Source organism: Elgaria multicarinata, chromosome 2 (genome assembly GCF_023053635.1).
Source record: "Elgaria multicarinata webbii isolate HBS135686 ecotype San Diego chromosome 2, rElgMul1.1.pri, whole genome shotgun sequence".
NCBI classification, from domain to species: Eukaryota; Metazoa; Chordata; class Lepidosauria; order Squamata; family Anguidae; genus Elgaria; species Elgaria multicarinata.
The window spans coordinates 101,618,528-101,629,994 of record NC_086172.1 but is presented as its reverse complement, the minus strand read 5'-3'; the positions used below and the strand labels follow the sequence as shown (position 1 = coordinate 101,629,994).

General features: G+C 43.8%; 1 protein-coding gene across 1 annotated transcript in view; it reads left to right on the top strand.

Moving 5' to 3' along the window:
• Positions 1–3,584: 3,584 nt before the first annotated feature.
• KIAA1549L (KIAA1549 like) overlaps positions 3,585–11,467 on the top strand; it is a 190,479-nt gene continuing 182,596 nt past the window's right edge. The window contains exon 1 of the mRNA XM_063117318.1: positions 3,585–3,721. Coding sequence (XP_062973388.1) covers positions 3,670–3,721 — 52 coding nt within the window. The 5' untranslated portion in view covers positions 3,585–3,669. The remainder of the gene's footprint in view (positions 3,722–11,467) is intronic.

Sequence of the window (11,467 nt, the reverse complement as noted above, 5' to 3'; positions counted from 1 at the left end):
TGCTGCTTGTATTAACTATGGTTATCCACTTATTCATTAACCCCCCCCTGCAAAGATGAACCAGTCAACCAGTCAAACCTGTAACAATTCTTACCTCCCCCCCCCCCGAAACTGATTGAGCATGTAAACTGAGTGTAAGCTGAGTATGCTGACTGAGCAGCAACTTTGTTACACATGCTTTTTTAAAACTTTTCTATCTGACAAGGTTATGGGACTGTAATGATTTGAAATCCATGTAGATAATCAGTGGCTAGGTGTTGACAGGGGGAATGGTATTGCGTGAAATGTTCTCATCAATATCTTACAAAATACCATTCTTAGAGACCAAGGGTAGGCAACCTGGTACCCTACAGATATCTGGACTACAATGTCCATAAACTGCTTCCAACATGGCCAATGGTCAGGATCCAGGGATGCTGGGAGTTGTAGTTGCAAACATCTGGAAGGCACAAAGTTGCCTATCCCTGTTACATACTAGCTTGAAAATCTTGTTAGAGTATCTGGTGATGCTACATTATTTAAATAATTATTCTCACTACATTTGGAATGTGGAAATTTGGGAGTTTAGTTCAGCATCATGAGGTTTGACCTGTAGTGTTCTTTATCATTCATTGTCACTGATGCTGTTTAACATCAATATGCAGCTGTTTGGAGAAGTCATCTAGATCTCAGGAATTAAATTTTGTTAATAGGCTGATGATGCCTGGATTTATATACCTAAATATCCAGTAGTGGTTGTCTCTGACCTACCAGTATTTGGAAGTCATGGAAGAGGACACCTGAAACTAAGGGTACTTCCAGACAAGAATTTTATTGTTTAGGTGCCTTGTCTTGTTTACAGAAGGATCTCTTCAAAAGGTTCTCTCTAAGCTGGGAGAGTGGGCATCCAAATGGCAAGTGCCGTTCAATGTAAGCAAGTCTAAAGTGATGCATGTTGGGATGAGCCCCCCACCCCAACTTCAAGTATAACCTGATGGAATCTGAGCTGGCAGTGACCAACCAAGAAAGATCTTGGGGTTGTGGTGGACAGCTCAATGGAAATGCCCACCCAGTGTGCAAAGTCCATGTTAGGCATTATTAGAAAAGGAATTGAGAATAAAACTGCCAGTATCATACTGCCTTGATATTGTAGAGCTGGAAAAAGTGCAGAAAAGGGCAACTAAAATGATCAAGGGACTGGAGCATCTCCCCCATGAGGGAAGATTACAGCAGCTGGGATTGTTCAGCTTGGAAAAAAGGAGGCTAAGGGGAGGCATGATAGAGGTCTACAAAATTATGCATGGTGTGAAGAATGTGGGTAAGGAGACTTTTTTCTCCTTCTCTCATACTAGAACCTGGGGTCATCCATGAAGCTGATTGGTGGGAGATTCAGCACACAGCGCATATTTAAAGTATGGAATTTACTACCACAAGATGTGATGATGGCAACCAATTTGGATGGCTTTAAAAGGCGGTTAAATTCCTGGAGGAGAAGGCTATCAAAGGCTGCTAGTCCTGATGGCTAAGTGAAACCTCCAGTATCAGAGGCAGTTCTGGGGGAACATGGGTGGGGAGGGTGCTGTTGCACCATGTCCTGGTTGTGGGTCTCTGGTCAACAGCTGGTTGCCACTGTGTGAACAGAATGCTGAACTAGATGGACCCTTGGTCTGATCCAGCATGGCTCTCCTTATGTTCTTACAGAGGTCCAGGCAAAGTTGTCCTCTACTTGTAACCATCACATGTTTTTCTACTGCTTCTTTTTTTCTCAGCACAGAAAATCCATTAAGGAAAAAGCCTCAAAAGATCTGCACACAATGCCTTGCCTTCTGATTAGTACTGCTAGGACCCTTCCAACTGACTCAAGAGAGTTTGGAGGCAGTAATCATAGGTAATCCATGTGTTCTTGAGGGAGCTCTCCTCCTTTGCTGCTGGCAAAGTAGTACTGCATCAAAACAAGTTCAGAGCTTTGGCATTCTCCCAAATTCTGCTTTGGTCCTGAAAAAATAGGTAGCAGCAGGATCCAGGAGTGCTTCATAATAACTGAACAGGTCCCACAGGGGATTGTCATTTTGGGAGTGGAGGAATCACACAACGCTTATCCATGCTTTTGTATCCCCAAGGATCAACTATACTATGCTTTATGTAGAGCTTCCCTTGAACATGATTTGGAAGCCATAGTCGGTGCAAAATGCCACAGCTGCTTTCTGATGAATATGAGGAACTGAGAATATAGTCAACACATTTTGTGGAAACTGTACTGCCTGTGCTTTTCCAGACCTAAATTCAAACACTCATTTTCAAAGCTCTAAATAGCCTGGGCCCAAAATACCTCCCTTCCCTCCTCTCACCACATGAATCCCTGCACTGCTTAAGATCTTGCTCTGTTTACCAACATTCCATGTAGGGAAATGATCAACAGTGAGGACAGGGTCTTTGCTGCAATGTCTCTGAGGCTCCGAAATCATTTCCATATGATGATCACTCAGGGCAAATTCCTTTCTCCTTGATGGCCTTCTCAATGCCTGCAAGGACCACCTATTTTGGGGGTGATTATTGGATACCTACTTGGAGTGGGAGGGGCTACATTTTGGATGAATTGGCAGATTATATTGTGTGTGATGTGGAACCCTCACTTTATTTTATTTTTAATCCCATATTTTTGTAAACCGGCTTGAGCCTGGGAACGGCTGTTACTTAAACATTTCAAAGAAGAGGCTTTTGCGTGAGGATCCACACTACCAACTCCTGAAGGCTAGCAGCACAATATTCCTTTCTAGAAGTTGGAGGAACAGGTGGAAACGGCATCAGGGTGGGCTGCTCTTATGGGAAGAAGAGTGGGGAGACTTGATTTCATTATTCTGAGGCGCAGGGGAGAAGAGCATTGAGCGCCGGAACGTGAATGGCCCTCTTTGGCCTCCGGGGTGGCGCAGAGAGGTGCCTTCGCACAAAGTGCTCCTTAAGGAGGCGCCCATCCTTGTCCAGCGAGGGCCTACAGAGCCCAGAAGAGGTCCCCCTCGGCTCAGGAGCGCCGCCATCTCTGCGACTAGTCAAGAGCGAGAAGGGGGCGGAGGGTTGCTACGTGATTCCTTTGTCGATGAGGCGCCCTTTCAGCGCTGCAATCTCAACTCCGGCCCCAGAGCGAGGGAAGGAGTCGCCAAGCACGAGGGCCGAGGAGCGAGGGAGCCCCTTGGGGACTGACGCCAGGCTCAGGGGCGTCCGCTGTCCCCCACCCGGCGACAGGCGAGGGGGAGGCGGGAAGGGCCCAGCGGCGGGCGGATCCATGAGGAGCCTCTGCAGCTTCTCGCGGCAGCCTCTACACCTGCTGCTCTGAGGCGGCGGCGGCGACATTGGCGGGAGCTCGCAACCTGTCTCTCGCCTGCCTTTCCTGGCGGAGGCGCCATGGGCAGCCGCGCGCGCTGAGAAGCTTGCGGGCAGGCGCCGGTCCCTCGACGGGGATGTGTGAGCTGAGCCGCCCCACAAATGGCTCTCGGCGCGGCGGCGGCGGCGGCGGCGGCGGCCCCGAGGTGTGAGCCTCCCGCGCGCCTGCGGCGGGGACTCTTCGCTGCCGGCATCTCGCGGGCTCGGGCGACCAGCCTTGGCCCTAGCCTGCTGCCGCCGCCGCCATGCCCTGATCGGAGGACCGCCGAGGCAGCGGCAGCGGCTGTCAAAGGGCCCCTCTCCAAGGCGGTCATGCTCCTTGGGGTGCTTTTAGTCCTTTGCCAACGTGCCCAAGCCGGGCAAGGTAAGAAACGCGCCGAGGTCTCAATGAGCGGGCATTCGGGGCGGGAAGAAGTGCTCAGGAATAGAGGGGGTGGCGGCGGCGGCGGCGGCGGCTCGGCTGCAAGACCCGCTGCAGCTATTGCATTCACAGGGATCTCTCTCAAAAAAAGAGAGATACCATTGGACCAGCGGCCGGAGCTTGCAGTTGAGCTTTGGGGATGGATTCTAAGGGGAAACGTGCGTCTGCTGACAGATCCCACGGGGTTCCTTTCCCCCCTGCCTCCTTAGAATGAAGAGACCAGGTGTGTAGGTGTCGTGCAGAGGGGCCATCTTCTCTCTCTCTCTCTCTCTCTCTCTCTCTCTCTCTCTCTCTCTCTCTCGTCTCAATAATTTTAACAAAAGTTAACCGCTTCTGCATAATAGCTGCACTTCACTGCAGTACTGGAGTGCTTATTTTTGTGTCCCCGAGGTTCGTATTTGATTTTCAGAAGGTGCCTGAAAGCTTTTCAGTGTTTTAGCATGGCATAATTTAGAGACAACCCCCCGCCTCATTTTTTTTCTAGCTGGTTGAATGGTAAAAATGTAACAAAGGAGGCCAAATTTTGGGCTGTGTTTTGAAAGTTGCCTATAGGGAAATGAGTAGTCTTCTACCTCTTGTTGACTACCACCTCACATTATCTGTTTTACCTTGTAGAGAAAAAGGTTGGAAGAAGCTATTGTTGCCAGAAATGATTACTTTCTTCCTGTTATTTCTTTAGTAGGAAGGGAGGAAGATGTGTCCAAAGCAGATGAGAATACAAAAACGAACATTTAGGAAAACAGATCCTTAGGTTACCATTGGCTGGGGGTGGGTGGGCATTCCTGTTCTGAAAATAGCAGCAATGCACAGGTTGACATCAAACTGAAAATTGCTACATACATTCACAAACTGTATAACAGGAAAAGCATTATACAACTGACTGTGGACACAAATTCCCATGAGGATGGGCTCATGGGACCTTCTTCTGTATGGCCCAACCACGGTGCCTTGGCTTGTGGCTCATGGTTGCAGTTCTCAGACTGTTTCCTTCAAAGTATGTTCAATGAGCCATAAAGCCCACTTTTTCCCCTTTGAACATGCATTGCATAGGATTTTGAAATTCCCTCCCACTTCAAAAGGAGCTTGATATGTGGCTAAGAGGGTTGTCTACTCAAGAAGAAGTCTAAAGTGCTTGGAACTAGTTCACAGTTCTTTGGATTCTGGCCATTGTTTCTAGTATTTATTTGGTTAATGTGAATGGTTTATTATTGAATGGCTTATCTGTTGCAAGCAGGAAGGAACTGATTCTCCCACCTCCTGTTGATTGTTTCTGTGGTTACCAAGGTGGCTACCTACCACTAGAGATGGGATATCTAATAGGGTTAGCTGTTGTTAAGGAAGTGCCTTGGGTTTTTTTTTCTTTGGGTTGAATTGACAGAAATCCCCTGCACTAACAGTCTACTAAAGTCTTGAATACCTTATTTAGGGTCTGGAAGGAGTTTCCCTGCACATCCATCTGACACGTCCCCCTCCCCACCACCCCTGGCTGCTATTTCTTCAAATACTTTGACCATTTTCTAGCATGGTTCACTGTGAACTTTGTTGTGCTTTGCTTCTCCCATGTAATACCCTGGATATTTGTACAGGGTGCAATCCAGAGAAGACTAGGCCTGCTTAAATTCCATTGAATTCATTGTGACTTCTTAAATTCCACTGAAAACTGTGTCCGCTTAAGTCCCATTCAAATAACTGGATCTTAAACCCTTGGGTCCTATTACTTTTGATTAAGTCCCATTTAATTTTCTTTGGATTGTACTCATTGAGTGTGCCACCTTGTTATAGGGGCTAACCGATCTTTTGAGAAAATACTTTATGAAATTAGAGAGCGGTATTATACATATCAGCCTTAATCTGGATCAAGGCACTAGTTGGTGAGTCACCTCCAATCAATGTGTGTGGTTCCTGAACTAGTAAAGAACTCCACATTAGTTTTCCCTTGCTGAATTGGAGTAATTACATTTTAAGTTTGTATAAACTAGTTTATGTATTATACTTGTTCTAGATATCAATTAGTATCTATATCCAATTCTGATTTGTGGCCCATTCCAATAATATGCAGATATGAGCAGTTTACACGGAGCTCCCAGACAATCTCTCACCAAACTGATACCTGATTAGCTTTAATAATTATAACAGAATTATTTACTAGGTACTAATTTACATTAGGTACAGTATGTTGCATTTGTCTTAAAATAAGTTAGTGAACAAACAGGTTCGAATCTCAGGAGAGTTTAGTGTTCATCCATCTATCTCTGTGTAGTTGTCTTATACCTATAACCTATATTAACCTTTCTGAAAGGTTTTTTTCAGACCTAGGAATAATGCATGAGTATTTCTGTATTTTTAATTTGTAACATAGGAAGAGGTTTGAGGTTAGGGGAGCATATAAATTCTGGAGATGGAAACTCTTGAGTTCGATTTCTGTCCCATATGTATCTTCTGTCCCATATGGCTTTAACTCACACTGTATGTGTGATATGATGTTAGTAGAACTTACAAAAAACATTGTTAGTTTCTTTATTTCTGCATCAGCATGTTATTTTTTTTAAAGAAACATACTGTAGTATAAAATAAATACAAAAATGAATGAAAAGATTACATTAATAGGCACTCTGTTCTACTATGATGATTGGACAGAATATTATTTCTTTATGTAAATGAAATGTGTTTTAGCTTGGTAACCCTATGGTGATGTGGTCATTTGCGACTAATACTTAAAGGGGCATTTTTGTGTAATAGGATCGGTTGCTTGAATTGGATAAAAGCCTATTCAGACAACATATGGAATTTACAAGATACACAAGTACAATTTATGTAATAAACTAATGGGAACATAAGATTTCCACGGGGGGGGGGGGTGGGGGGGGTGGAGGGGGAACACACCACCAAGTAGTTATTTTGTTTTTTGAAAATGACAAATGTTACCAGAAATGTGAAGGTTTTTAATGCAAAAATCGAAAGCAGGGTAAAATGGTGAAGTATCCTTCAGAGAAGCTCATTATCAAATAGTAGTTCTTTGTTTCAAAATGAACAAAAGAAACTGGATTGTTTCAAGCTGCATACCATTGATGTTCTGAAAAGCCAGTTTAAAAGAAGCCATTATAAATCCAGATTGTTTGATTTCTGTTTAATCTGATGATTTATAGAATTAGGTGGACGCTCTACTAACAAAGCTTCATTTTATAAAAGTAACAGCTACTTGGGAAGGAGAAATAAGTTAGACTATTAACTGTGTGTAATTGTGACATATAATGAAAAAGTGTGGTCTGTGGACCTTAACATTGCTGCAGCAGAATTCCACAAAATTCTTATTCTTCTTTGGTTTAGTGGGCTTTGGTTTTCATCAACTATTTCTACTTCTTAGCTGTTAGTGTTTTAACTGGATTTCTATGATCTCAAAATAAAGCTTTCTGGACATGCAGGATGATAGACATCTGCAAAACATAAGAAGCCTGATTTGTGAGAGATACTAGCCTCCAGCTACAGCAAAAATTATATAATTTCAGTTTCTGTTAATTTAATATTGTAACTTTTGACAGTGATGGCAAGAGTGGAAAATTACAGTTTTGTAAGCTTCAGATTTATATCCCAGTGGGACTTATTCATTAGTTCATATATCTAGGTTGGAGAAGAATTAGCCACAAGTAATGGATAGATTTCATGCAAAATCCAAGGCTAAACCACATTTTAGAAAAATGAGTAATGGACCCTGACACCCCTTTTTCTTATTAAAAGCATTTGTCCCACTGCTTTTCCACTACCAATTGCCTCCTACGCTGCCTTTTTGCTGTCATATTCTAGACATGTATTTACACTTGCAAACTTGCATTCGGATCCAAAAGCAGCTTGGAGGATGTGAACTTGGAGCAGAGAAGTGGTAGGTGGGAGAGGAATAAGCATACATCTGATCCTTTTCTTTTCCAACTTAGTCCCTTCCAAAGCTTTTTTTTGTTAGAAGGAGGGGCCGTTGGGGTTTCATTACATGCAAGGTACCATACATTTTGGCTAGGCTGGGTAACAAACCATTATTTCTAGCCAGCAAAGGTCAGCTGTCTCGCTTGCTCTACCCCAGAGAACAAATAAGTGCCCACTTTTTGTACCCCTGCTTGGCACGTCCCCTCCCTGCCCAAAGGAGATGAGCAGTGGTGTGTGTATACCGTATTTCTTCGATTGTAAGACGCCATCGATTATAAGACACACACTAATTTCAGTACCACCAACAGAAAAACAAACCAACCCTAAGACACACCTGCGATTCTAAGATGCACCCCGTTTTTAGAGATGTTTATATGGGAAAAAAAGTGTGTCTTAGAATTGAAGAAATAGGGTATATAGATCCCTCCACCCTATGCTGCTGTGTTGCATGCAAGCACAAAATGCAGCTTGACGCCATTTTGAAAGAGCCAATGCTGGCAGTTTTTTGTTTGTTTTCAATGCAACACTTTATGATGGAATATGATAAAGGTTTTCCCTGTGGTCACCAGAATTAAATTTCTGGCTGCCACAGGCAACCTGGTGACCATATTATTTGTGGATGCTTGGATACAAACCTTTGTATGTAATGGTTTCCTGTGTAACCTGCCCAAGGGTCTCTACTTCCCTTGCTCGGCTTTGTCCATTTTCTTCTGCTGCCCCTTACGCCTGGAATGCTCTTCCAGAACATTTGAGAACTACAAGTTCAATCGCAGCTTTTAAAGCTCAGCTAAAAACTTTTCTTTTCCCTAAAGCTTTCAAAACTTGATTTTGTTCTGACTTTTATACTGTTAGTTTTACTTTACCCTGTGCCTGTTTGGTGCATTCTCTTCCCCTTCTTATTGTTTTATTATGATTTTATTAGAATGTAAGCCTATGTGGCAGGGTTTTGCTATTTTCTTGTTTTAATCTGTACAGCACCATGAACATTGATGGCGCTAAATAAATAAATAAATAATAATAATAATAATAACCTGAACAGTCTTCTTTAAGGTAGTCTTTCCAGCTGGCCTACAGAATCATCACATTGCGCAAATGCTGTAACTCAGTATCAGTTTGCCAATGTACTAATTTGCTGTACCTTGTAGGTATATTGATATGACTGCATTGAGTTCGAGAACTGACTCATGGGAAATGGCTATGCATTATATTCACCATGGGAGAGCAGCCCTACCTCATGATTTTGCCTGTTGAAAATTCTGAAGGTTCTTCCACCAACAGGCAGAGAAACCCGGGTCCTATCTACATGAAGACACTTTCCAGCGTGACTCAGTTTAAGACCCTGTTTTCATCGTATCGGATTTGCTCCTCCTGTAGCACACACAGTCAATTAAAGTGGCATATAGTAACACTTTTGCATGGCACACTGCATGAGTTCAAGCATATATGTGTGGAGTCTTGCAGCATCAACAAGCTTCCTTCCCCCCCCTTTTTTTAAAAAGGTAATTAAACTTATGTACAGGTCCGCACCTCCAGATGAGCGAGATTTGAAACAAAACGCAAAGCAATTTCCTTCCCTTCTCCTCTCTCCACTTCCGTGCTAAATAAATGCAATGGAAGACAATGGGAATTACTTATGAGTAGATGTGCTTACTGGGCTGATTGAAAAGCTCATTTGGAAAAAAAACCCCAAAATAGCGGAGAGTGAAACCAGCTCCTCTCCTCAGGTCCACCTTTCATGACTCCCTTCCTCCTATCAGCCTGCTCCACCCAGCTAGTACTGAAGCTAGTATTGCTAGGTGAGGACACACAGACTCCCAAACTGCACTGAAGCTGGTATGACAGGAAAATCGTCACAAAATGGCTTTGCAAAAATGCAGGTTTTATGGCATGTGCAATGACTATGCTTGAGGCTCAGTAGGAGTACCTCCCCCATGTAGATGGAGCCCTGGACGGGATAGAAATCACACACACAGTGAAGTAGGAACCACTGGTTACCTTTCTCCCTCTATTGTTTGTTCACCTTTATCTCTCTTCTGAGTGGTTAATTTCCCTCAGGAATTGGGAGGAGAAAGAGATGGGGAAAATGAACCACACAAGAAGTAAAGGGATATAAAGTATGAACAGAAAGAGGCAGTCAATGGTGGCTCATGTATCAGAAGTAACCCTCATACCTTGTATTCATATGCTAAATCACAGTCTCCTACTTGATAAATCACAGTTCAGGATGTCAGGAAAAAGTAGGAGAGATTTTGCTACAGGCATTTTATTAGATTCTCTGATTCCTTACACTGTCTAGACTCTTAAATGGCTTTGGTGAAAGATCTTGTTCACAGCAGGATTTAAAGCAGGGATGCAGACCTTCAAGCTTGGGGGCCAAATCTACTCCTTTGGGGGTCCACAAAAGGCCATACCCCTTCCCCTTTCCCTCAACCACCAAAAGATGGTTTCCCAGCTTTTCTGCTGGATGTTTCCGATTCTAAATTTTGAAATGCCTCCCAGAAGGCATAGCCAAAGCTCTTTGGGCAATTTTACAAAGATTAAAACATTGAACATTTTAGAAAACAGATATGCAAAATTTTAAACCCGTAAAACATAAAACAGATAATATACAAAGCAGATATTGATCTGGGGTTGGTAAGAAAGCTCAACATATGCTGTTAAATGCCTGGGAGAAGAGCAATAAGAACTTTAAGCTAAAATACGTTGGTGTTTGGGTAACCCCACTACTACCTTTTCAATATGGCCTAAAGAACTTCTCCAAAAATGGAACTTGGCTCTCAGGCTGAAAGAGAATTACTTCATATAAAGTAATCAATGCAGGTAGTAAACAAGAACTTTCTCAGGGTTAATACCTTAAACAAAAAGTAACCCATATCTTGCTGCTACTGCTGTCCGGAAAAGGTAGGAAATCCACCATATTTTCTATTTATTTATTTATTGCATTTTTGTACCGCCCAATAGGTGAAGCTCTTTTCACAAAAATTAAAACCTCCTCAGGGAACTCATTCCACAGCCAGGGTGCCACAGCAGAGAAGGCCCTCCTCCTGGTAGCCACCTGTCTCACTTCCTTTGGCAGGGGCTCATGGAGATGGACGCCAGAGGCTGACCTTAAGGTCTGGGCAGGTACATATGGGAGGAGGCGTTCCTGCAGATAGCCTGGCCCCAGACCGTTTAGGGGTTTAAATTTTAATACCAGCACTTTGAATCGGGCCCGGACCTGGACTGGCAGCCAGTGAAGCTGGAAAAGGACTGGCATGATATGGTCTCATTGGCCAGTCCCTGTTAGTAAACATGCTGTCCTGTTTTGTACCAGTTGAAGTTTCCAGACCATTTTCAAAGGCCGCCTCATTGCAGCAATCCAAATGAGAGGTTATGAGAGCATGGATAACTGTAGCTAGGCTATCTCTGTCCAGATAAGGGCACAGTTGGTATATCAGCCTAAGCTGATAAAAGGTGCTCTTTGCCACTGAGTTCACCTGTGCCTCAAGTGACACCCCCAAACTACGAACCTGATTCTTTAAGGGGAGGGCAACCCCATCCAGAACAGGATGAACATCACCTAGCCGAACAAGTGAACCACCTGCTAACAGTACCTCCATCTTGTCTGGTTTGAGTCTCAGTTTATTGGCCCTCATCCAGTCCATTACTGTGCTCAGGCACTGATTCAGTACAGCTACTGCCTCACCTGGGTTTGATGAAAAGAAGAGGTAGAGCTGGGTGTCAAACGCATGTTGATGACACCTCAACCCACATCTCCGGATAACCTCTCCCAGC